The sequence below is a fragment of the Bufo gargarizans genome, chromosome 5 (assembly GCF_014858855.1).
Source record: "Bufo gargarizans isolate SCDJY-AF-19 chromosome 5, ASM1485885v1, whole genome shotgun sequence".
Taxonomy (NCBI): domain Eukaryota; kingdom Metazoa; phylum Chordata; class Amphibia; order Anura; family Bufonidae; genus Bufo; species Bufo gargarizans.
In genome coordinates, this window is record NC_058084.1 from 74,286,446 (window position 1) to 74,313,860 (window position 27,415).

The 27,415-nt window shown below is 45.3% G+C and overlaps 2 protein-coding genes across 2 annotated transcripts in view; both read right to left on the reverse strand.

Annotated features, from left to right (window-relative positions):
* Positions 1-472: 472 nt before the first annotated feature.
* LOC122939059 (aquaporin-4-like) lies at positions 473-10,775 on the reverse strand. The gene is made up of 4 exons (XM_044295005.1): positions 10,410-10,775; positions 8,351-8,515; positions 5,065-5,145; positions 473-1,738 (listed from the first exon to the last, which is right to left on the reverse strand). Exons 1-4 carry the CDS (start codon positions 10,773-10,775, stop codon positions 1,550-1,552), a joined length of 801 nt encoding a protein of 266 aa, XP_044150940.1. The 3' UTR covers positions 473-1,549.
* A 7,408-nt stretch (positions 10,776-18,183) lies between these two features.
* Positions 18,184-27,415, reverse strand: part of ZFAND1 (zinc finger AN1-type containing 1) — a 33,427-nt gene continuing 24,195 nt past the window's right edge. The window contains exons 7-8 of the mRNA XM_044295004.1: positions 19,109-19,264; positions 18,184-18,395 (exon numbers count right to left, since the gene is read on the reverse strand). Coding sequence (XP_044150939.1) covers positions 18,225-18,395; positions 19,109-19,264 — 327 coding nt within the window. The 3' untranslated portion in view covers positions 18,184-18,224. The remainder of the gene's footprint in view (positions 18,396-19,108; positions 19,265-27,415) is intronic.

The following is a 27,415-nucleotide window of genomic DNA, read 5'->3' on the forward strand; positions in this document are numbered from 1 at the left end:
TCAGGGGAGGTGTCTAATTCAATTTTCCGGGATTTTCATATTGATGGCCTATCCTCAGAATAGACCATTAATATGTGATCAGTGGTGGTTCGATTCCTGGCACCCCCGTGATAAGCTGTTTGAGGAGGCCAGAATGCTCCGGTGATCGTCGTGGCCTTCTGGCATCTTACCAAGCACAGCACCGTCCATTGTATAGCGGTTGTGCTTGGTATTCGATCGAATGGGACTGAGCTGCGTCTAGGCCATGTGACCGATGAACGTAATGTCACTGGTCTAGGAACAGGCCGCAGCACTCATTGGAGCACAGCAGCCTCTTTAGTGGGGGGGGGGGGGGCTGGAAGTCGGTACCCCGATGAATCAGATATTGATGGCCTTTCCTCAAGATAGGCCATCAATATGAATCTCAGAAACCCATTTAATATTTAATGTCAGGCTTTAAGTTCATTATATATACCATATTCTTCGCTCCACACTTTTTCCCCCCAAAAGTGGGAGGAAAATGGCAGTGTGTATCATGAAGCGAATACTAATGAGCGCTTCCATTATGGAGAGGTGAACATTGCTCTCCTGGCTGTACTCCCTGTTCCCTGGTCTTCTGCTGGCGACCGCTGTACTGTGTCCTGACTCGGTACAGCGTCAGGACATTATACGCACTATGACGGGAAACATTGCATTGTCAGGTAACCATGCAGCATGGCGCCAGCAGAAGACCAGGAAGCGGTGAGTGCAGGAAGAATGCACTGGATTTTGTGAGTGACGTCATTGTCCGGAGCAGGAGAGGTAAGTTCTTTTATTTATTTTATACCTGATCTGAGGTGTGATGAAGCTTGGGGATCTGATCTGAGGTCTGATGAGGAACGGGGGTCTGATAGGAGGTGTGATGAAGAATGATGTCTGATGAAGATTGAGGGTCTGATTTCAGGTCTAATGAAGATTTGGGGTCTGATCTGAGGTCTGATGAAAAATATTTTTTTCTTATTTATTATGGTCCCATGCGTCTTATGGAGCGAAAAATGTGGTATACTATATATCTAACATATATCCCTTCTTAATATTATAATATTCATTGCAAAACGGCAGAAACATTCCTGTAAATTACTGCACAAAACAGAATAAACTAAACTCATCCTGCAATGTAAACATTTTTGATACATTCTAAAATATAAGCTACTTTCACATCTGGGGTTGTATTCTACGTCAGGCTGTTCTGGCAAAGAATGCCGGGAATCAGCTGGACAAAAAACGTTGCGGATGGATCTCTGCTGCACCAATTATAGTCAATGGCGCCTGGTGGGCAGCTGGCAGTATCCGACAATGCCGGATCGGGAGAACTCCAGCACAGCCTGCCAGAGATTTCATGCCACAGATGTAAAACTAGCCTATATTATACTCAAAAATTCTCAATAATAGCGGGGCAGTGGTAAAATGCAATATGTGTCCCAGAATAAATAACCAGTGGCATTTCAGCAATTCTCTCTCCTAATGACCACTTTTGAGTCCTCTCAGTCCATAGTACACACAGCAGCGATGAAATATAAATCTGACAATGTTATGCAGTCGTCTCCAATTTGTTATATTCTCCTCCTGGTCCCACTGTCAGCTGCTGAGAGTCGTCTTCATTTGGTCTTGTCCTGAAACTAACCTGCCTCTTTAGTTTATTGTTAGGATCTGGGCAGAACAGATATTCATAGATAAAACTGGCAAGTATGCCACCTATCATTGGACCGATCCAGTAGATCTGTTGGGAAAGTGAAGTGCTCATTAAAAGGTGAAACAGATAATTACAAGATTTCACTAAAAGTCAAGAAACGATATATACATAACTGCGGAGTGTGACAGTGGCTTATCCAGACAGATGGCTTTACCCTGTACTACATCTACAGTAAGTCCCATTTACAAGAATGAGCCTGAGGATAGTCCTAGGGAAAACACTACCTGTACTGATGAACCACTGTGTCCATGTACACGCTGAAGGATATGCAGCACTTGTCACAGCACCACCACCCAGCTGTGTAGATTGGCAAGGGTCTTAAAGAGGACCTGTCACCACAAACTTCAATGCTATCAGAAAGCAGCATGTTATAGGGCAGGAGAAGCTGAACAGATTGATATATAGTTTTGTGGGGAAAGATCCAGTAAAACCTATAATTTATACATTTATATCTTAGCTTTTTCCACCTCCTGTGAAGAGCTATAGGTACAGGGAGGAGGGGTTATCAGTGACTGACAGCTATGTCTCTATGCACAGTCACTGATAACACCTCCCTCCTGTACCAATAGCTGTTCACAGGAAGTGGAAAAAGCAGAGATATCTAATATATAAAGCTGAGTGTATGTATGTACGCTAAAGGAATCCGCACCCTTGCATATACAATCACAATTTGGCACACAGGTACATCAGGTGTCTGGGAAGGTTTTAGACCTGGTCTAAGCTCTCTAGCACGTACCTGAGATATACCTGAAAAATGCATTAGCCAATAGAAGCCTGCCATACACACGGTCACATGTCCCTTATCAGCCAATAGAAGCTCGCAGGCCCTTAGTCTGCACATACATACAGTTTTACACCAGGTTTCCATAACAACCCAGCCATTTTTGTTCACTGCTGTAAGTCAGCTTTAAAGGGGCAGGGCGCTGTGGATGACACTGTTAAGGGAGCAGAGTGCTGTGCAGATCACAGTTAAGGGGACAGGTAGGGTGGCCATTCAGGCCACCCTCAAAAGACGGAATTAAAAACCCCACCCCCAGGTCCCGCTAAGCCACCCCTCCGATCTGGTTAGGCCACGCCCACTCGGCAGCCAACGGGGATTGAAAAATGAAGGTAAAAATCAACTTCTGTCAGCTGCAGGGGTGGGAGGGAGGGTGTCTTTCTCCCTGCAGCTCACGCTCAGACAGCACAGTGCTACTATCTGAGAGTGAGCTGTTCAAAAGGACATCCCTGTGTCTGTCCAGGCCCTGCACCGGACAGAGGACAGGGAGTCTGAAAGCCGGACTGTCCTGCCTAAAACCGGACCTCTGGCCACCCTAGGGGCAGGCTGCTGTGGAGGTCACAGTTAAGGGGATGGTCCGCTATGGCGGTCAGTGTTAAGGGGCAGATTGCTGTAGAGGCCACTGTTAAGGGGGCGGGGTGTTGTGGAAATCACTGTTAAGGAGATGGGGTACTATGGAGGTCACTGTTAAAGAGGCGGGGCGCTGTGGAGGTCCCTGTTAAGGGGGTAGGGAACAGTGGAGGTCAAAGTTAAGGGGACAGTCCACTATGGAGGTCACTGTTAAGAGGGTAGGGTGTTGTGGAGGTCACATTTTAAGGGAACGGAGCTCTGTGGAGGTCATTGTTAAGGGGGAGAGTTATTGTGGAAATCACTGTTAAGGGGGCGAGCACTGTGGAGGTCACTGTTAAGGGAGGAGGGGACTGTTGAGGCCACTATTAAAGAGGCAGCAGGGTACTGTGAGGTCACTGATAAGGGAGCAGGGTACTGTGGCAGGTCACTGTTAAGGGCGAGGGGTACTGTGGCAGTCACTGTTAAAGGGACAGTCTCTGTGAAGGTCTATGCTAAGGGGGTCGGGAATAGCGGAGGTCACAGTTAAGGGGACTGTAACCTATGGTCAGTGTTAAGGAGCGGGTGCTGTAGAGGTCACTCTTAAGGGGGCAGGCCCCTGTGGAGGACACTGTCAAGGGGGTGGGGTGCTGTGGAACTCACTGTTAAAGGGGCAGGCTGCTATGAAGGTCAAAGTTAAGGGGGTGGGCTGCTGTGGAGGTCCCATTTTAAGGAGACGTGGCACTGTGGGGGGTCAGTGTTAAGGGGTGGAGGGGCTGTGTAGGTCACTTTTAAGGGGGCGGGGTACTCTAGAGGTCACTGTTATAGTGGATACTGCATTTGGATACAAACATTAAATGAAATAGATAAAAAATATACCCGAGCGAAGCCGGGGTCCTTCAGCGAGTAAATGTATAAATTACAGGTTTTACTTAATCTTTTCCCACAAAACTATATATCAATCTGAACAGCTCCTCCTACTCTAGAACATGGTGGTTTTAGATTGCACTGCATTTTGTGGTGAAGGTCCTCTTTAAGGACTAAGGAGCACTTTTATTAAGACCAGCGATTTAGACGCCGGTGTTAATAAAGCCCCATAGCTGACGGTGGATCCGCCGGAGTTATGAAGAGGCCCAGGCCTCTCCGTAACTTCAGTGCCAGTTCTAAGGCCTCATGCACACGGCCGTTGTTTTGGTCTGCATCCGTGCTGCCGTTTTGGCGGCTCGGATGCGGACCCATTCACTTCAATGGGGCTGCAAAAGATGTGGACAGCACTCCGTGTGCTGTCTGCATCCGTTGCTCCGTTCCGCGGCCCTGCAAAAAAAAAAAAAAAACATATAACATGTCCTATTCTTGTCCGGGCTTTGCGGACAAGAATAGGCAGTTATATGTAAAGGCTGTCCGTGCCGGAACGCAAAACACACCACGGTCGTGTGCATGCGGCCTAAATGTAAGACAGCTTCCGAGCTGTCTTACATTTAGACCATTTTGTATGCATAAAATAGGTGGTCCATCCACTTCCCCGCCCACATCACACCCACAATTTTAGACCTGGTATGAGCGGGGAGAAGTCGCAGATCCCGGCGCAACTAAACAATGCACCGCCATCTGTGCCTGAAATACGCCCAATTTACCTGCAGGCGTATTTCAGTATAGTAAATTACCGCCTAAGGATAAATTCTAACCCTCTGTATAAAAAATGCATAAAGAAAAATAAATATATTTTTCCAAAAAGTCTACAGCTCATCCTTCAAAAAACAAGACCTGAGAAATAACAAAAATGCAGAAGAGCAAATAATTTTTATCAGCCTTTAAAGGTCAAAATTAGTTATGTCCTTAATAAATTACTATGTACTAACAGGGGCCCCTATGCTGTAATTATTCTTTAACTTCTGTACATCTACATACATTACATGTTTACAATTTAAAAAAAAAAACATTTCCAGGCCATTTTTTATTTTGATTTTAATGTACCTGTTAGAGGAATTTAAAAACGAGATCTTTATATGATTACTGTGCTACAACTTACCCAATGATTTTCCCATTTGCCAAAGACAACGCTGGTTCCGAGTGATCTGGCGGGGTTCATGCTGGCTCCAGTGTACTGAATCTGAGAAAGACAATCAGATGAGGCAGTGTTTGTGTATATAATGCCATGGACTGAATAGAATAGCATGTACAATACTGTGAGGATAGAGCTGACTGAAATCTAAAGTCCCATTCCATGCCTTCTACGAAGGTGGCATGCAGCCTCACATGGTCTATTGCAGAAGTCTTCTTCCCACAGAAGCATTGCTTACTCCCAGCCCATTTCATTCACTCTTCCTTGGCCCTTTTTAGATGACATGCTTGCAGTCTAAAATCTAATTAAACTAAAAGAAAATTGATGGCAATCTAACCCATTCAATTTGCATACTGTCAGCAGCCTATCCTCTGCTGACAGTATTAGCATTTGCTTGTTTGTCGGCTGATATCGTTGCACACTGGGCACTGATTGAGGAGGATCACAGTTGCTGTGGCTTGCTTGTGGTGTGTCGAATGATTGAGGTTGATGTGAGGTGCTGCCGTCAGGGATCTCTTACGTGGGACAATGACTGGTTAAAAGGAGCACTTGATCCCCAGCCTGAGTAAAAGCCCCACCAATCAGCCAAGAAACAAGCAAATGCTGGTTTACCCTCTTACTGACGAGATCATTATAAAAATTATCTTTTAGTCGGCGACATATAATCACCTCCTGTAAACATGAGATCTTCTGCCAACAGTATTCAAACTGAATGGGGGATGAATGATCATAATGACGATTGTCTATCCTCCATTTAGTGTACATCAGCGCTGTGTTTTTAAAAAAACGCTGATTGACATGCATATTGCCGATTGGTGCTCATTGGGGTCTGGTAAAATGTTATGGTTTTGCCTGGAACTTTCCTTTAACATGGAGCAGTAGGGATTTGGGTCCTAGGTTTTAAAGGGGTTGTGTCACTTCAGCATGTCTTAGTTTAGGTCCAAAAGTGCCGTACAATGCAGAGGAAACTCCGAATCCATGGCAAAGGGTGTGTGAATTACATGCGGATTTTGCAGTTGATATGGCTTTGGATTTCACCCTCTTCATTGTAACTAATTGAATCCATGGTGGAAATACACAGCATAAATTGACACTTTGCTGGTACCGTAAAACTCCATGGACTTGTCACATGCAAGTCTGGAGCTCCAGATCCACAGTATCTACACCACGTGAGCTAACCCCACATGGTACCAAGTATTAGTGGATGATGATGTAAGCAGGAAAGTCACTTTCCTGTGCCGCTCACTTGTGTAACCGGTTACCTGTCGGACTACAAGTCTGAGAAATGTCAGGAATTTCTGGAAACTGCTTATTCAACAACAGCTTAAATCGTATCTACCGCCTACACTCAGGGGATGGGCTGAGGCACTGGTGAGTCACAGTGGTAAGGCCGGTAACGTCACCTGTCTGACGTCTACCCTTCTGCTGAACCCATCTCAATAGATAGAATTCTGGATATTTTTCAAGCAAAGTATTTCTGATTGATATGTGCCATTTTTAAGTTGGTTGCACAATGCCTGAACCAAATGTATGATGCCGTCTTTGTGTCACAAATACATGTATGACCACCAGGAGATGACATACAGAAGTGTGTTCTGTAGTTTACACCATCTTGATAACGCAAATGTCTCGGCTTGTCTTTGTGAAGTGCAGCACTTATGACAGGGTTGTCAATCGTCCAGAAAAATAGGCAAATGTTTTCCTGTGTCCGTGGAGAAAAATAAATGTGTTTGTGATTATTTTTGAGGCTGGTGGTACTTGGCTAGAATATTTTGGTGGTAATTATCATCATTTTACAGCTAACAGTACATGCTGGTGATGAGTTCTTACTGGTATATTGAACTATAGACATTTATTACTTATCATTTTTAACATTCATCATAGTTTTCCAATATGTCTGTAAAAAATTGTTGGCTGTCTGTGATTTTTGAATAAGTTGTCCAGAAAAAAGAAGAATTCTGGATGGCCACCTTGCTTATGACACTGTTAACAAATGTGTCCCATAGCCTTTATTTGTTGTATTCTTCATTTCTCTATATACCATATATAGAGGACAACTGCACCTGCCAATATTTGCTTACAGTCCCGTCGCAAATAACGGCACATGCGCTATTTAAGATTTATTTGGACTGTGCAGCGCATGCGCCTAACATTGGGAGCCTGAGGGGGAGTAGGGGGACATAACAGCAATAGACAGAAGCTGCGCAGTATGTGGAACCATAAGTACCAGGTCGACTGGTGATGGCAATACTGACATCCACATTTTCCCCTTCTGTGTAGTGTTTTGGGAAAAACTCCCCTGGAATAACTGGTGGGTCTTGGACTGTTCTGAGCGGCAAAAACTTCTATCAAGTAGGAAGACACACAAGGAAGGGGATGCTCGTATTACAGGGGAAACCATTTTAAGGAGCACTAGTCAGATCTCATGATATGTCTGTTTTAGTAAGTATCTGTATTTGTCATTAACCAAGGGGTTCTCCCAAAATGATTTAAAATGGCCGCATATAATTTGTCCTAGAATGTGAGCAGTCCTGCTCACACTCTAGGACAGGTTGCTGGTGGCCATTTTAAATCATTCCTGGAGAACCCTGATGAATTCCTTTTCTAAAGGCTGCTGTGAAACTGGGAGTCAGACATGGCAGAACCTGACAGTCTCCATTATAAGTCAGTGTGGTCTGTCAGGTCCACTAAGTGTATGGCATGCAACCCATCAGTCAACGCCTTGTGCTTTCTGTATAACGGAAACCATGATACAAATATGAACAGAGGCTTATTAATGTCCTTCATAATAGAGGGGCTGAGAGCTACAATAGTTCCAACCTATATCCTTCATCGTACGGGTATATGCCACTCTCATGCCTTTTCCAATATATCCATTATAATCCCCATCAAAAGTAATTAAAGGGGTATTCCGGTTGGTTAGCGTTATCCCCTATCCACAGGATAGCGGATTACTATTAGATTGATGGGGGTCCTACCACTGGTCACAAAAACAGGGCCCCCCTACCCTCTTCAGCCCCCCTGAAAAGAACAGAGTGATTTGTCACACGTTTTCAGCCACTCCTTTAATTTCTATGGAAATTCTGGAGATAGGTGAGCGCCCTGCTTGGCTATCTCCAGAACTCCCACAGAAATGGATGGTGCGGCAACACGCAGGTGCGACCGGCCGCTCCATTCTTTTCAGGAGGATGCAGAGGCTGCAGCTAGGGGATAACATTAACAAACTGGAATACCCCATTAAGTATATACTTACTGCAAAGAGGTGTCCGATGGTGACGGATAAGCCAATGATGAGAGGTATGGGCACTTTGATATCACTTCTTTTCTTATCACAAGAAGCAAATATAGTGAAGACCAGTTGGAACGTGATAATGGTTTCCACTAGAAGGGCTTGTCCGTGTGAAATAGTCTCATGTTCCTGGAATTGGAAACGCGATTGAAAAAAAGCATGGTGTATAAAGTGTATTAGGTATGTTATAGCTAATAACTTTCGGTTCATTTGATATGATATACATGTGTCAGAAATATTTAGTTCCAGACTAGACCACTGATCCATATTATACTATTCTTATCTGTATATTGTTGAGGCATTGTCCATGTTGTATAGAAATACTGGTCATGAACAGGTGTTAACATTCGTTTAAAGGGTTTGTTCATATTATTTTTTGTGTAATTTGTCCCCCAACCAGCGGTACCTGTGGAGAAATGTGTATTCACCTGCTCCCCGTCGGCTCACTAGCTCTGTTCACTGGCCTTCTGGACCATGTTTGTCAAAGTCTGCATGGAGAAGGTCACATGTGCCGCTGTTGCCAATGATTGGCCTCAGAAGTGTTGTGTCCCCAGGTGGCACGATTTGGTTGCAGTGGCTCACATGATCCAGTCCATGTGGAAGTTAACAAATGGGGATCGAAGTCCAGTGAAGATAGCCTGGGGCCCAAGGAACCAGAACAGAGCAATGGAGAGCAGATGAGTATGGATTTCGCCAAAGGTATCTATGACTGGGGGGCAAAAAAAAAACCCAAAAAACTGGACAAACCATTTAAGGGTTTCCTATAATTGATCACAGGAAATCCTATGCCACATTTTTAACTTCCTGTTGCCCCCAACATCAAAAAATAATTTAGATAACCTATTGCCATATGCCCAATTGTACTGAGTATGGAAAAAAACATAAAGTCAATGTTTTCATCGCCTGGCCCTGTCAAAAAAAAGTGCAGGGGGCGCGGCAGCTGCAGAGAGAGCAGAGCCTCTAGGAGTAACGGCAACACCCCCATTGCTCCTAGAGGCTCATTTGCATATATTAAAAGTTTCTCAGTACTGCGGGCACATATTAACATAGGACCAACACAGATGCCTTCAGCTGCCAATCGCACATGTAACATGTCAGCCAGTGTCATAGGTACAAGTCTGCTGACAGATGCCCTTTAACAATTCTGGATTTCCTTGAGAGTAGAGAGCTCTGGCTTTGTCACTTGTGAACAGTATCCTTTGTTGGTAAGCAACAATGAAAAAAAAAAAGTCCTTAAGAAAAAATTTACAGTAAGAAATACTAAATTGTCCATTGTTCATTTCTGAACATGTTTATTGGGCTAGGCTGGGATTCCATACACACCCCATAGACGAAGGTGGGCACACCCTTTTTTGTGATTTCACCCCTTCAACTAGTTAGGCTCCTATATCTATATGTATGTTATACATGTAACAGACCAGGTATGTGTCAGCCTCATTTATAAATATTACATATTATTAGCTTAATTCTAAAAATTAACTCTATTACAGACTGTCCTAGAGATGACTTGAGCTAATGAATCTGGTTTAAAATGACACGACAGCTAGACAGATGGGTAGATAGATAGGTTAGATAGATATTATAGAGCAGAAGAATAAGGCAGCACTCCGGTCTTCCAGTGAATAGGTGGGTGCTTTATTACACCCAACAGCAATGCAGCATTTAAGCTCTCTCAATGGAGCCTTTGTCAAGCTTGTCACGGGAAGACCGGAGCGCTGCCTTATTCTTCTGCTCTATAATCATCGTTCCACATCCTAGGAACAATTGGGAATTGCACCCAGCATCATAGGAGTGCTGCTGTACTTTTTCCTTTTTCTAAGATGGATATTAGATAGATAGATATAGCATAGATAGATAGATATTAAATAAATAGACATTAGATAGATAGGAGACAGACATTAGATAGACGATAGATACATAGACATTAGATAGGTAGACATTAGATAGTCAACTAGATAGATAGTAGATAGATACAAAAATAGGATACATAGAATGCATATTCATAGGTGATCCCATCACTAACCTTGGTGACCCCAACCGGCCATTTTTCGTGTGGTGTAATGAGAGCGACCACTCCAGCCCCGGCAATAGCGGCCACACATTGGACAACAATGTAAAATAGTCCTTTGGCCACCGATATTTTTCTGGTACATATCATAGCCAATGCCACAGCAGGGTTCAAGAAAGCTTCACATATGTGTCCAAAGCAATGAATCAGTATAGCAATGCTCAGTCCAAAGCAGAAGGCTATATGAGTATCCGTAGGACCAGGTATGTTCATCCCTGCAGTTGATCCTAAACTTATAACCAAAAACAGAAAAACTGCCAGGAATTCTCCAGCCATGGAGGTCCAGAATTGCCTTGTCCATATTCCCTTGAAGGCCGTCATCTTTCAGCCACTGCTGTTAGTGGTGAGTAAATGAGCACAACTGTAGGAAGGGGGCTTGGGTATTACACAAAAGTAGTAAAACAAGTTGAACAAGTCGTGACGTATTGTTGATACAGCCCCTTCTCTTTAGACCAGAAAATTCTTGAAGAAATGTTTTTTTGTCTCGAGCCTTAAGGTATGTAGTGTGATCTCTCAAGAGAAGGCTTGTGGAAACATGGACACGATGGAGAAATAGAACCTTAAGGGGGTTGTTAGTGAGTTTTGCTGTTGGTCCCCACCCAGATTATCTGCCAGGTGCTCTAGCATTTTTCCTATATATGTACTATGTCAGTAGGTGTGCAGACGTCAGAACCCGTGTAAACTATCGTATTACAGGACATGCCGGGGAGAGGCTTGTAGTAAATTACACTTCTATAGGCCAGTTATAACTGTGTATGTTATCACTCAACCAAGATAACAAAAATCTATAGGAATAGCAATCTAGGCCTAAAGGTTCTTTAGATACAGTAGTTCATAAATGCAGGTGAGACAATTATACTGGTGAAGTCAAAGACCTTGAACCATCACAGATTTCCTAACAAAAGGCTTTGTATCTCTTAACCATTAGAGGACCTGGCAATGTTTTGTTTCTGTTTTTTTCTCCCTGCCTTCCCAGAGCCATTTCTTTAAATCTTTTTATTCACATAGCCATATTAGTCTTGTTTTTGCAGGGCAAGTTGTACTTTCTAACTGCACCATTTTATATTGCATACAATGTAGGGGGAAGCTGGAAGAAAAAAATTCAAATGTGGTGGAATTGAAAAAAAAAAAAAAAACAACAACGCAATTCCATCACAGTTTTTATGGGTTTTGTTTCGATGGTGCTCCCTATGTGGTAAAACTCACCTGTTACCTTTATTCTCCAGATCAGTATGATTACAACAATACCACAATTGTATAGTTTTTCTTGTGTTTTAATACTGAAAAAATAAAGTTTTTTTGACATGCACTGGCCCGTATAAATTTTTTCATATTCACGCCAATGGAACTGTGTGAGGTCTCATTTCATTTTTTGCTGGGCGATCTGTACTTTTCATTAATGCCATTTTGGAGTGTGCATGACTTTTTGATAATATTTTATTCAATTTTCTTTGGGAGGTAAAGTGACAAAAAAATTGCAAATTTGTCCATTTAATAAAAAAAAATCCATTGTGCTGTCCGCCAAATATTTTTATATTTTAATAGTACAGACGTTCTCGGATTCGGCAATACTTTATTTTTATCTTTAACTTTAATTTTGGGGATAGGGGGTGATTTTAATTTATATATATATATATATATATATATATATATATATATATATATATATATACACTCACCTAAAGAATTATTAGGAACACCATACTAATACGGTGTTGGACCCCCTTTTGCCTTCAGAACTGCCTTAATTCTACGTGGCATTGATTCAACAAGGTGCTGATAGCATTCTTTAGAAATGTTGGCCCATATTGATAGGATAGCATCTTGCAGTTGATGGAGATTTGAGGGATGCACATCCAGGGCATGAAGCTCCCATTCCACCATATCCCAAAGATGCTCTATTGGGTTGAGATCTGGTGACTGTGGGGGCCATTTTAGTGCAGTGAACTCATTGTCATGTTCAAGAAACCATTTTTCCAGTCTTCAACAGTCCAATTTTGGTGAGCTCGTGCAAATTGTAGCCTCTTTTTCCCATTTGTAGTGGAGATGAGTGGTACCCGGTGGGGTCTTCTGCTGTTGTAGCCCATCCGCTTCAAGGTTGTGCGTGTTGTGGTTTCACAAATGCTTTGCTGCATACCTCGGTTGTAACGAGTGGTTATTTCAGTCAACGTTGCTCTTCTATCAGCTTGAATCATTCTCCTCTGACCTCTAGCATCAACAAGGCATTTTCGCCCACAGGACTGCCGCATACTGGATGTTTTTCCCTTTTCACACCATTCTTTGTAAACCCTAGAAATGGTTGTGCGTGAAAATCACAGTAACTGAGCAGATTGTGAAATACTCAGACCGGCCCGTCTGGCACCAACAACCATGCCACGCTCAAAATTGCTTAAATCACCTTTCTTTCCCATTCTCACATTCAGTTTGGAGTTCAGGAGATTGTCTTGACCAGGACCACAACCCTACATGCATTGAAGCAACTTCCATGTGATTGGTTGACTAGATAATTGCATTAATGAGAAATAGAACAGGTGTTCCTAATAATTCTTTAGGTGAGTGTGTGTGTGTGTGTATATATATATATATATATATATATATATATATATTTTTTTTTTACAGCTTCCCCGGTCTTAGCTGGGGGAAGTTTCTGCATTTTCATGGTTGAGATTACCGCTCAGATGCCATGGTCACATTTGACCACGGCATCTGAGGGGGTAAATATCTGCGATTGGCCTTAAGAATGGTAGGCATTAGTCCTAGGCCCTTGCTGTTTGAAAAAGCAGAAAGTCGGCGACTACAGTGCCCACTCGTAGGTGGGCCCCATATTCAAAATGATGACTTCCACCGTACATGGGTTAAAGGACATCTATCGTCAGGTTTATATATAATAAACTGGCTGACCTGTTACATGTGCACTTGGCAGCTGTAAGTAAACTGTCAGTGATTGCTGAGAATGTTTTAGGTCTGTCACCCAACTGCTGCCAACATCTCAACTCCAGTCTGTTGTAAGCTGTTGGAGGCCGCTGGCCAAAAATGGATGACCTAGAACGCACTTGAGCCCTTGAACAGCTACATATAGGAGAGGTTGATATTGATATACTTGTTTTTTTATATTGAGGTCAATGAGAACCCCTATTAACCTGAATTATAGAGAATCTGAGTACCATCAACCTATTCAATAAATTATAACATACAATAACAGTGAGGAATTGCTCTTGTTCCTGAGGATTTCAGGAAATCTTGATATCACTGGAGGTAAATTTTAAAGGGGTTGTCAGTTTTTTTTGGTTTTTTTTTGTGTTAGCTAATCCACTGAGGTCTGACACTCCTCACCCTGCTCAGCTGATCTACTAATGATGGCTTATCTTAAGGATAAGCCATCACTGTAGAAACCTTGGCCAACCCTTGTAACTAAATCAATGTAATTACCCATTACTTTTCTCTAGATTTTCAAGTGATCTGACTGCTACCGGCATACATTCCTTTTACAACATATGAAGGTCTGGACTTGATTTTCACATAGGAACATTTTTACAATTCACATTAATATATGCATATACAGTATATCTCATGATAAGATTGGTGAAATGTATCAGGAAGGAAGTGAACAGTTTTTGTAGATGATGTATTGGATGCAGGAAGATGGGCAAGTGTAAGGATCTGTGTAGTTTTCACAAGGGCCAACTGTGATGGCTAGATAACTGGGACAGAGCATCTCCCACATTGGGTCTTTTGAGGTGTTCCCAGTATGCTGTGTTTAGTATGTACCAAAAGTGGTCCAAGGAAAGACATCCAAAAAATTGGCAACAAGGTCTTGGACATCCAAGGCTAACTTATTCAGGTGGGATAACAAGATGTTCTGTAGCACAAACTGCTGAAAAGGTGAATGCTGACTATGACAGAAAGGTGCCAGAACACGCAGTGCATCATAGTTGGTTGCATATGAGGTTTTGGGCCTGGTCTTATGAATCATATTGCTGGGTGCATGTGTGTCACAACCTGGGGATGATATGGCACTAGGGCTGCAGTAAACGATTATTTTAGCAATTGAGTATTCTACCGATTATTTTTACGATTAATCGAGTACTCTAATTAAAAAAAATGAATTAATAGACTGTTTTCCTATATAAAAACTCATCAGACCCCAACACCCTTCGTTCCCCCCTGTGCTGTCAGCTCAAGTGCATCAGTTCCTCCCTGAGCCATCAGCTCCGTTCCCCTATTGCCTTCAGCTACCCCCCCAGTGCCAGTAATTACCTTTCCTGTAGGGGCGCCACTCCACAGCTCCTCTGTCTTCTTCTCGGCGTGTTGCCCTGAAGTCACACAGCGTCGGGTCATAGTGCATGCATACGTGCACTATGTCCCGACGATGTGTCAGGGCTGAAAGTGCAGCGTGGTACGGGCCGGCGGGTGACCACGGAGCGGTAAGTAATAGCAAGCACTTCACTCCCACTCCGTGGTCACATGACACAAACGAATCCTTGATGCAAAAAATTTGCATCGAGGATTTTTTTGTGTCGAATTACTCGATTCAATCGAGTAATTGTTTCAGCCCTATATGGCACCAGGAATCAGTATAGGAAGAAGGAAAGCCAGTAGTCACGGTATCATACCCTTGGGAATGTTTGTCTGTGAAACTTTGGGTCCTAACATTCATTTGAATGTTATTTTGACATGTTCCATCTATCTGAACCTTGCATGGACCAAGTACATCCTCCCTTCATGGCAATCTCATTCCCTGATGGCAGTAGTCTCTTTCAGCAGGATAATATGTCCTGCCACAGTGCAAAGGTATTCAGAAATGGTTTGAGGAACATGAAAAAGAATTCAAGGTGTTGACTTAGTCTCCAAATTTCCCAGATGTCAATCTGAATAGGGCTGCAGTAAACCATTATATGAAAAATCAAGTATTCTATCGATTATTTTTTACGATTAATCGAGTACTCTAATAAGAAAAAAAAAATTGATAAATAGACTGTTTTCCTTTATAAAACCCCCTGCCATCAGTCCCCAACACCCTTCGATCCCCCCTGTTCGTTCAGCCCAAGTGCATCAGTTCCCCCAGTGCCATCAGCTCCACTATCCACCGATGCCATCAGCTCCCCCCCCCCCCCTCCGTGGCATCAGCTCAGTTCTCCCAGTGCCTTCAGCTCCACTCCCCCAGTGCAATCAGCCCCTCCACTGCCATGTCCCCCACCCCCCCAGTGCCTTCATGCCATGTGATGTCCCCACTGCCATCAGATCAGCCCCTCCATGCCATGTCTCCCACTGCCATCTGCCCCTCTATTGCCATGTCCTCCTCCCCCAGTGTCTCCATGCCATCCATTGCCATCTGTCCCCCTCCCCCACTGCCTCCATGCCATCCACCATGTCCCCCACTCCCCCTCCATACCATCCATTGCCATGTCCCCCTTCCCCAGTGCCTTCAGTGCCACCAGGCTGTTTTCCCTTCAGTGCCACCAGGCTGTCCCCCTTCAGTGCCATGTCCCCAGCGCCAGTGAAATAAAATACTTACCTTTCTTGTAGGGGCGCGGCTCCACAGTTCCTCCATCTTCTTCTCCGCGCGCCGCACTGTCGTCCGGACGTCAGACAGCATCGGGTCATAGTGCGCGCTTACGTGCACTATGACCTGATGATGTGTCAGGATCCAGTGCAGCGCTGTACGGGCCGGCAGGTGACCACAGAACGGTGAGTAATAGCAAGCGCTTCACTCCCGCTCCGTGGTCACATGACACAAACAAATCTTGCATCAAGGATTTTTTTGTGTCAAATTACTCGATTTATTGAGTAATCGCTTCAGCCCTAAATCTGAACACCTGTGATATGTGGTAGATGATTAAGTCCATTCCATGGAGGCTCCAACCAGGATCCGCTGTTAACATCTTCCTGCCAGATACCACAGGACACCTTCAGATGTGTTGCTGAGTCCATGCTTAGATGGTTCTGGCAGCACGAGAGGACCTACACAATATCAAGCAAGTGGCTATCATGTTATGGCTGATGGTTTGTTGGCTGCAAAGAGCTTTACTTGCCAACAGCACATCTCAATGTGTAAGTGGGATGATGTCCTGCTGACATGATGAAAAGTCTATGTGAGAAGAGGGGGTGAGCAATCACATTAACCATCTCTTGTTCACGCCACCAGAACTAGAATCCCACCCATGGTAAGCTCCTAAGTAGTGTCCACAATGGAGGCTACAGAGCAACGGTCAGTACTGAATAAGCTGTCCTTCGTTACCATAGTGCGTCAGGATACAACATTTTTCTTCTGTTAGACAAGTGGGCAACTCCTTTTCAGGGTGGGACTTGAAAAAGCTTAATTTGCCCTTTTTAAATAAGTTTCCCTTGAGGCTAAATGGGAATTAGGAAAACACAAAAAACAGTTTTGACGGTAGCAGGTTATTTTCAAGGTCCAAATAGCAAATCCTTGTGCAAAGGGGTGGGGGAGGATAATGGGAGCAGGCCACAATCAATTAGTACACTACATGAGACTTAAAGGGGTTGTCCGAGCTTTTACTATTAATGACCTATCCTTAGTTCATCTGTATGAGAAAGCAGTGGTGCTCGCAGTAGCGCTATGGCCTTCTCGCTGCAAACCAAGAACAGTGCAGTACATAGTATAATGGCTGTGCTTGGTATTGCAGCTCAGCCCCATTCACTTCTATGGGGCTGAACTGTGCCTGGGCGATGTGATCAATAAACGTCTAGGGGCCTTCTCTCTTCCTGTCTGCTGCTGCGGTCTATGGTCTTTTCCATAGACAGCAGCGGTGAACAGGAAGAGAGACGGGCCGTCACGTGCATTCTCCTCATACATCTGATAGGTCATCAATATCAGATTGGCAGGGGTCCTAAACCGGGCAACCCTGCCAATCTGATATTGATGACCTATCCTGAGGATAGGATAGATCACCAATAGTAAAAGACAGGACAACCCCTTTAAATGGGTTGCATGGTTAAATGAAAATCGGGCTCAGACACCATATAGTACAGGACAATATCTTTCTAACAAAGCTAGAACCAGCCCTGTACCTCACATGGGTCCAGAGATCTCCCCATTCATTGCCCCGATTGTTCTGCTATTATTACTATTATAATTTCGGGCTGGCAGCTCAGGGTGTGTGTCCTTTTGCTGCAGCTGGTGAAAGTTGAAGGATGGAACATAAAGCATGTGCGTCCACCTCACTGAGGTGGACAGAGAAATTAGGCAAACAGCAGGTGGCGCTATACAGATGGATTTCATTAAATAACTCAATAGCTATAATACATTGTTAATTACACTCCATTACAAATTCCAGGTGCTGTTTTGAAAGCTGAGAGCGCCACTGCCTTCTGAAACAGCTGATTGGCGGGGGTCCTGGGTGTCGGATCCCCACCAATCACATATGGATGACAGGTCATCAGCATTAAACTCCCAGAAAGCCCCTTTAAACCATACAATACTTTTTTTTTTCACCTGCAGTTTTGAAAAAAGTGTCCTGTCCATAATTTACGTGTAATCCACATCCAGAATTTCTACCGAAAGGAACTGAATGAAAATCATTGCCAAAACTGCATCAAAAACGTCAGGAAAAGAAACACATGCAAAAAAAAACTGATGCAGATTCTGCATCAGTTTTCTTTCAGCGCTGAAAATACTCTGTGTGAACCTAGCCTTACTCTCAGACGTGGATTCTTGTACGTCACCAGCTACAATACAGTAGGATCTAAAAGAAACATAAAGACGTAACAAAGAGAATATTTATTGTACTGAACACATCTCTTATTATGACACTATGATAAATACAAACTGACGTCTTCAATTTCACTGCAATCATTATCCAAATACTCGATGATAATATTTCCACCATTATACAAAGGATTCTCTGCACTAGAAAGCCACTTTTCCACCGAGCTGTCCATCGGGAGAGCCGCTCCTGTCTCTGCATGGCACACTCTCAGCTTCTGGAAGACAGATACGGCACGCCGAGTAAATACAACCTGTCGTGTACACGGCAAATGCCAGATTTTCTGATTATACTCTTAATTCCTCGCCATGTTCAAGATCTTTGCTTTCTGGCTATAAATGGACATATTTAATTTCAGGTTCTGGGTGTAAACAGGAATGTTCCCATTCATTGACAGCCAGCGGAGAACTGAAATAGGTGCGGAACGGATGCAGAGCCAAAAATACGACCGTGTGAATGCACCCTAAACCTGGCGTAGAAAATGGTAAATGAGACATGTCTATCAGCCCTTTCCCCGCACACGCCACACATCCTTTATTTTAGACCAATCTGCCCCAGAAATACGCCTTATTTAGTTGTATTTCTGTCTGATAAATGACCCCCATAGTTCTTAGTAAAGGTGAAGGTGGCCGGGTGGCTAATGAACTGAGCCCCTTTATCACTTTACTGAGACAGAGAGGGAAAGGAAGCTCCCTGCCGGTGACAGAGCTTCCATCAGATGGCCACTTCAGGGACTATGCGACGACGGGGACAGCAATTTTGCCATCTGTATAGTTTTTCAGAACTAAAATATATTAGTAAGTTCATTCATTTACATTGGTAAACCACTGAAGGGCTATTTTGCATCATCGGAGAACCCCTTTAATACCCGTGACTTGTCATATATATTAGCTGGCAGACCAGGCACTGAACAGGGAATGTGAAAAATACCTTGGCAGAGGCTCTGTTATTGTCATTTTTCAGGCTCGCTGTAGAAGCTGCGTAGTCCACAACTTTTCCAATACTCCACTTCTTACAGAAGAACATGGGTTTGCTTCTGTCCTGTCCACCTTTGGGCAGGTATACTTGAAAGTAGACCCTTTCGGACTGCAATGTACAAAAAAGTAGGAGATAAGTCTGCATCCCAAGGCTTGTGAAGCAGACAATCAGCCCCCCAGCATAGAGAGCGCCTCCATAATACTCGCAGCCCCATTTACACATTTCAGTTTTGCTATAACGCTTATTAATGATCCCCGACTTCTCCATTTTTTTTTACAATTAAAACACCTCATGCATACAGTCATTCCACTGATCAGTAGGCTTCAGCGAACTGACCTTTGGATTATAGATCCGAAGTCGATTCGTTCAGAAACTTCGTTTTAATGCTGCATTAATAAGTACTGGCTCAGTGGAGCCAAAGTTCGTCTCGCCCAAAGTTGCGTGAGACTTTGGTGAATTACTACGGTATTCCTATCTGTATATTTAAAAACAATTTAAAATAGGAATCCGAAGTGGGCCTTGGTACTGGCTGGTACCTCGGTACGAAAGCCAACTTCTGGTTCTTGTTTTAAACAGTTTTTTAAGATGCAGAAATTAATACAGTAGTAATACACCGAAGTCTCACCCAACTTTGGCCTAAATAAACTTTGGCTCCCAGGAAACAGCATTTACTCACTTATATAGTCCTGACATATTCTGCAGTCCAGTTATCATTGCTTTCCGTCTCCTGTGGAGCTCACGGTCTAAGGTCTCTATCAGTACGTCTTTGGAGTGTCGGAGGAAAGCGGAGTACCCGGAGGAAACCCAAGCAAACTCTATGCAGAAGTTGTTATTGGTTGGATTTGAATCCAGGACCCCAGCGCTGCAAGGCACCTGTGCTAACCACTGAGCCCCATACTGCCCATACATCCATACTGTGCTGGTTGCAAATATATAACCTCTATATAATCTCTAAACTCTGTATAATACAATTTGTGGATAAGTGGATAGGTAGGTGATAAGTCTCTGATCACTGGAGGTCCGACCCCTGGAGTCCCTATGATTACAAGAACTGGTATCATAAGTAGGGATGAGCGAACCCGAACTGTATAGTTCGGGTTCGTACCGAATTTTGGGGTGTCCGTGACACGGACCCGAACATTTTCGTAAAAGTCCGGGTTCGGTGTTCGTCGCTTTCTTGGCGCTTTTTGAAAGGCTGTAAAGCAGCCAATCAACAAGCGTCATACTACTTGCCCCAAGAGGCCGTCACAGCCATGCCTACTATTGGCATGGCTGTGATTGGCCAGTGCAGCATGTGACCCAGCCTCTATTTAAGCTGGAGTCACGTAGCGCCGCACGTCACTCTGCTCTGATCAGTGTAGGGAGAGGTTGCAGCTGCGACGTTAGGGCGAGATTAGGCAGTGATTAACTCCTCCAAAAGACTTCATTCAGAGATCGATCTGCAGCTGTGGATCATTGAACTGCTGCTATTGAATTGCTCACAGTTTTTAGGCTGCCCAGAGCATTTTTCATTCACTTTTTTCTGGGGTGATCGGCGGCCATTTTGTGTCTTGTGGTGCGCCAGCACAAGCTGCCACCAAGTGCATTTAACCCTCAATAGTGTGGTTGTTTTATGGCTAAATCCTACATCAGGGTCAAGCTGTCACGCCAAGTGCATTTAACCATCAATAGTCTGGTTATTTTTTGGCCATATACTACATCAGGGGCAAGCTGTCACCAAGTGCATTTAACCCTCAATGGTGTGGTTGTTTTTTGGCTAAATCCTACATCAGGGTCAAGCTGTCACACCAAGTGCATTTAACCATTAATAGTGTGGTTATTTTATGGCCATATACTACATCAGGGGCAAGCTGTCACCAAGTGCATTTAACCCTCAATGGTGTGGTTGTTTTTTGGCTAAATCCTACATCAGGGTCAAGCTGTCACACCAAGTGCATTTAACCAGCAATAGTGTGGTTATTTTTTGGCCATATCCCAGTCTAATTCTGTCAGTAAACGTATACCTGTCACCCAGCGCCTAAATACTAGGCCTCAAATTTACATCCATCTAAATCTGTGGTTATTGCTGTGGCTGGTCAAGTTATTTAGTGTCCGTCAAAGCACAGTTTTTGTTCAGGGTTGAAATACAATTCCCAATTTAGCAATTTCCTAATTTAGTGGTTTCTGCTGTATCAGACCTACTTTAAATCTATCCCTAAAAGGGTATATAAGATTCAAGGTGCACATAGGGTCATTCTGAATAACTTCACACACACGCTACTGGGCATTTCCAAGTCTAATTCTGTCAGTAAACCTATACCTGTCACCCAGCGCCTAAATACTAGGCCTCAAATTCATATTCAGCTAAATCTGTCATTACTGCTGTGGCTGGTCAAGTTATTTAGTGTCCGTCAAAGCACAGTTTTTGTTCTGGGTTGAAATACAATTCCCAATTTAGCAATTTTCTAATTTAGTGGTTTCTGCTGTATCAGAACTACTTTAAATCTATCCCTAAAAGGGTATATAAGATTCAAGGTGCACATAGGGTCATTCTGAATAACTTCACACACACGCTACTGTGCATTTCCAAGTCTAATTCTGTCAGTAATTGTATACCTGTCACCCAGCGCCTAAATACTAGGCCTCAAATTTATATTCAGCTAAATCTGTCGTTACTGCTGTGCCTGTATTAGTATAATACGGTACCTAAATAGATAGCCAGATAGTGTTAGGTGTCTGTAAAAAAAGGCCTGAATTTGAATTCAATACATTGGGCCAAATAATATTTTTCTTATTGTGGTGAACGGTAACAATGAGGAAAACATCTAGTAAGGGACGCGGACATGGTCGTGGTGGTGTTAGTGGACCCTCTGGTGCTGGGAGAGGACGTGGCCGTTCTGCCACAGCCACACGTCCTAGTGTACCAACTACCTCAGGTCCCAGTAGCCGCCATAATTTACAGCGATATTTGGTGGGGCCCCATGCCGTTCTAAGGATGGTAAGGCCTGAGCAGGTACAGGCATTAGTCAATTGGGTGGCCGACAGTGGATCCAGCACGTTCACATTATCTCCCACCCAGTCTTCTGCAGAAAGCGCACAGATGGCGCCTGAAAACCAAGCCAATCAGTCTGTCACATCACCCCCATGCATACCAGGGAAACTGTCTGAGCCTCAAGTTATGCAGCAGTCTCTTATGCTGTTTGAAGACTCCGCTGGCAGGGTTTCCCAAGGGCATCCACCCAGCCCTTCCCCAGCAGTGGAAGACATAGAATGCACTGACGCACAACCACTTATGTTTCCTGATGATGAGGACATGGGAATACCACCTCAGCACGTCTCTGATGATGACGAAACACAGGTGCCAACTGCTGCGTCTTTCTGCAGTGTGCAGACTGAACAGGAGGTCAGGGATCAAGACTGGGTGGAAGACGATGCAGGGGACGATGAGGTCCTAGACCCCACATGGAATGAAGGTCGTGCCACTGACTTTCACAGTTCGGAGGAAGAGGCAGTGGTGAGACCGTAGCAAAAGAGGGAGCAGTGGGCAAAAGCAGAACACCCGCCGCCAAGAGACTCCGCCTGCTACTGACCGCCGCCATCCGGGACCGAGCACCCCAAAGGCAGCTTCAAGGAGTTCCCTGGCATGGCACTTCTTCAAACAATGTGCTGACGACAAGACCCGAGTGGTTTGCACGCTGTGCCATCAGAGCCTGAAGCGAGGCATTAACGTTCTGAACCTGAGCACAACCTGCATGACCAGGCACCTGCATGCAAAGCATGAACTGCAGTGGAGTAAACACCTTAAAACCAAGGAAGTCACTCAGGCTCCCCCTGCTACCTCTTCTGCTGCTGCCGCCTCGGCCTATTCTGCTGCTGCCGCCTCGGCCTCTTCCTCCGCCTCTGGAGGAACGTTGGCACCTGCCGCCCAGCAAACAGGGGATGTACCACCAACACCACCACCACCTCCGTCACCAAGCATCTCAACCATGTCACACGGCAGCGTTCAGCTCTCCATCTCACAAACATTTGAGAGAAAGCGTAAATTCCCACCTAGCCACCCTCGATCCCTGGCCCTGAATGCCAGCATTTCTAAACTACTGGCCTATGAAATGCTGTCATTTAGGCTGGTGGACACAGACAGCTTCAAACAGCTCATGTCGCTTGCTGTCCCACAGTATGTTGTCCCTAGCCGGCACTACTTCTCCAAGAGAGCCGTGCCTTCCCTGCACAACAAAGTATCCGATAAAATCAAGTGTGCACTGCGCAACGCCATCTGTGGCAAGGTCCACCTAACCACAGATACGTGGACCAGTAAGCACGGCCAGGGACGCTATATCTCCCTAACTGCACACTGGGTAAATGTAGTGGCAGCTGGGCCCCAGGCGGAGAGCTGTTTGGCGCACGTCCTTCCGCCGCCAAGGATCGCAGGGCAACATTCTTTGCCTCCTGTTGCCACCTCCTCCTTCTCGGCTTCCTCCTCCTCTTCTTCCACCTGCTCATCCAGTCAGCCACACACCTTCACCACCAACTTCAGCACAGCCCGGGGTAAACGTCAGCAGGCCATTCTGAAACTCATATGTTTGGGGGACAGGCCCCACACCGCACAGGAGTTGTGGCGGGGTATAGAACAACAGACCGACGAGTGGTTGCTGCCGGTGAGCCTCAAGCCCGGCCTGGTGGTGTGTGATAATGGGCGAAATCTCGTTGCAGCTCTGGGACTAGCCAATTTGACGCACATCCCTTGCTTGGCGCATGTGCTGAATTTGGTGGTGCAGAAGTTCATTCACAACTACCCCGACATGTCAGAGCTGCTGCATAAAGTGCGGGCCGTCTGTTCGCGCTTCCGGCGTTCACATCCTGCTGCTGCTCGCCTGTCTGCGCTACAGCGTAACTTCGGCCTTCCCGCTCACCGCCTCATATGCGACGTGCCCACCAGGTGGAACTCCACCTTGCACATGCTGGACAGACTGTGCGAGCAGCAGCAGGCCATAGTGGAGTTTCAGCTGCAGCACGCACGGGTCAGTCGCACTACGGAACAGCACCACTTCACCACCAATGACTGGGCCTCCATGCGAGACCTGTGTGCCCTGTTGCGCTGTTTCGAGTACTCCACCAACATGGCCAGTGGCGATGACGCCGTTATCAGCGTTACAATACCACTTCTATGTCTCCTTGAGAAAACACTTAGGGCGATGATGGAAGAGGAGGTGGCCCAGGAGGAGGAGGAGGAGGAAGAGGGGTCATTTTTAGCACTTTCAGGCCAGTCTCTTAGAAGTGACTCAGAGGGAGGTTTTTTGCAACAGCAGAGGCCAGGTACAAATGTGGCCAGCCAGGGCCCACTACTGGAGGACGAGGATGAGGAGGATGAGGATGAAGCATGGTCACAGCAGGGTGGCACCCAACGCAGCTCGGGCCCATCACTGGTGCGTGGCTGGGGGGAAATGCAGGACGATGACGATACGCCTCCCACAGAGGACAGCTTGTCCTTACCCCTGGGCAGCCTGGCACACATGAGCGACTACATGCTGCAGTGCCTGCGCAACGACAGCAGAATTGCCCACATTTTAACGTGTGCGGACTACTGGGTTGCCACCCTGCTGGATCCACGGTACAAAGACAATGTGCCCACCTTACTTCCTGCACTGGAGCGTGATAGGAAGATGCGCGAGTACAAGCGCACGTTGGTAGACGCGCTACTGAGAGCATTCCCAAATGTCACAGGGGAACAAGTGGAAGCCCAAGGCCAAGGCAGAGGAGGAGCAAGAGGTCGCCAAGGCAGCTGTGTCACGGCCAGCTCCTCTGAGGGCAGGGTTAGCATGGCAGAGATGTGGAAAAGTTTTGTCAACACGCCACAGCTAACTGCACCACCACCTGATACGCAACGTGTTAGCAGGAGGCAACATTTCACTAACATGGTGGAACAGTACGTGTGCACACCCCTCCACGTACTGACTGATGGTTCGGCCCCATTCAACTTCTGGGTCTCTAAATTGTCCACGTGGCCAGAGCTAGCCTTTTATGCCTTGGAGGTGCTGGCCTGCCCGGCAGCCAGCGTTTTGTCTGAACGTGTATTCAGCACGGCAGGGGGCGTCATTACAGACAAACGCAGCCGCCTGTCTACAGCCAATGTGGACAAGCTGACGTTCATAAAAATGAACCAGGCATGGATCCCACAGGACCTGTCCATCCCTTGTGCAGATTAGACATTAACTACCTCCCCTTAACCATATATTATTGGACTCCAGGGCACTTCCTCATTCAATCCTATTTTTATTTTCATTTTACCATTATATTGCGGGGCAACCCAAAGTTGAATGAACCTCTCCTCTGTCTGGGTGCCGGAGCCTAAATATATGACAATGGACTGTTCCAATGTTGGGTGACGTGAAGCCTGATTCTCTGCTATGACATGCAGACTGATTCTCTGCTGACCTGAAGCCAGATTCTCTGTTACGGGACCTCTCTCCTCTGCCTGGGTGCCTGGGCCTAAATATCTGACAATGGACTGTTCCAGTGGTGGATGACGTGAAGCCAGATTCTCTGCTATGGGACCTCTCTCCAATTGATATTGGTTAATTTTTATTTTTATTAATTTCCCTATCCACATTTGTTTGCAGGGGATTTACCTACATGTTGCTGCCTTTTGCAGCCCTCTAGCTCTTTCCTGGGCTGTTTTACAGCCTTTTTAGTGCCGAAAAGTTCGGGTCCCCATTGACTTCAATGGGGTTCGGGACGAAGTTTGGGTCGGGTTCGGATCCCGAACCCGAACATTTCCGGGAAGTTCGGCCGAACTTCTCGAACCCGAACATCCAGGTGTTCGCTCAACTCTAATCATAAGTCCTGCGCTTGTCAATGGGACTGGCAGAGGTAGGTGATAAGTTACTTTCACACTTGCGGCAGAGGATTCCGGCAGGCAGTTCCGAAAAAATGCAGCATGCTGCAGTATTTTCTCCGGCCCAAAAAATGTAAGAGGGACGGAACTGATGCATCCTGATGCATACTGAACGGATTGCTCTCTATTCAGAATGCATTAGGATAAAACTGATCAGTTATTTTCCGGTATTGAGCCCCTAGGACAGGACTCAATACCGGAAAAGAAAAACGCTAGCGTGAAAGTACCCTTACTAAGGTGGGACAACCCATTTATTTTTCCATGATTATGAAGATCGTAAAAATGTAAAAACAAATTTATGACCAAAATCATTTATGTGGTAAACCCTTTTTAAACCAAGAGTAAGGGTTGTTGGACCCAAAACGTGTAGGAGTTCATGTGTCCATGTCATTCCCTGTTTGCTGGTTTTAAAGACACACAAAGACGTCTCTGCGGTCTTTTATCGGATGCTGGACTTTTTCAGTTTTTTGTTGCGTTTTCTACACATTGTCCTTGCATCTGGGACCACAAAGCGGGCGAGCTGCTTACAGTTGCAAGAAAAAGTATGTGAACCCTTTGGAATGATATGGATTTCTGCACAAATTGGTCATAAAATGTGATGTGATCTTCATCTAAGTCACCACAATAGACAATCACAGTCTGCTTAACCACCTCCGGACCGCCTAACGCAGATGTGCGGTCCGGAGGTGGCAGCCCTGCGCAGAGTCACGCATATATGCGTCATCTCGCGAGGGCCGGGATTTCCTGTGAACGCGCGCACACAGGCGCGCGCGCTCACAGGAACGGAAGGTAAGCGAGTGGATCTCCAGCCTGCCAGCAGCGATCGCTCGCTGGCAGGCTGGAGATCTGATTTTTTTAACCCCTAACAGGTATATTAGACGCTGTTTTGATAACAGCGTCTAATATACCTGCTACCTGGTCCTCTGGTGGTCCCTTTTGTAAGGATCGACCACCAGAGGACTCAGGTAGCTCAGTACAGTCGCACCAAACACCACACTACACTACACCCCCCCCCCCCGTCACTTATTAACCCCTTATAAACCCCTGATCACCCATGATCACCCCATATAAACTCCCTGATCACCCCCCTGTCATTGATCACCCCCCTGTCATTGATCACCCCCCTGTCAGGCTCCGTTCAGACGTCCGTATGATTTTTACGGATCCACGGATACATGGATCGGATCCGCAAAACGCATACGGACGTCTGAATGGAGCCTTACAGGGGGGTGATCAATGACAAGTGGGTGATCACGCTTATAGACTTCCTGATCACTTCCCTGTCATTGATCACCCATCTGTCATTGATCACCCCCCTGTAAGGCTCCATTCAGACATCCGCATGATTTTTACGGATCCACTGATACATGGATCGGATCCGCAAAACA

Coding starts and splice junctions, on each gene's coding strand:
- LOC122939059 (XM_044295005.1), bottom strand. CDS start 10,775: ATGACGGCCTTCAAGGGAATATGGACAAGGCAATTCTGGACCTCCATG. Junction 5,146..8,350: donor CCATCGGACACCTCTTTGCA/GTAAGTATATAC, acceptor TGTCTTTCTCAG/ATTCAGTACACTGGAGCCAG. Junction 1,739..5,064: donor GCAAATGGGAAAATCATTGG/GTAAGTTGTAGC, acceptor CTTTCCCAACAG/ATCTACTGGATCGGTCCAAT.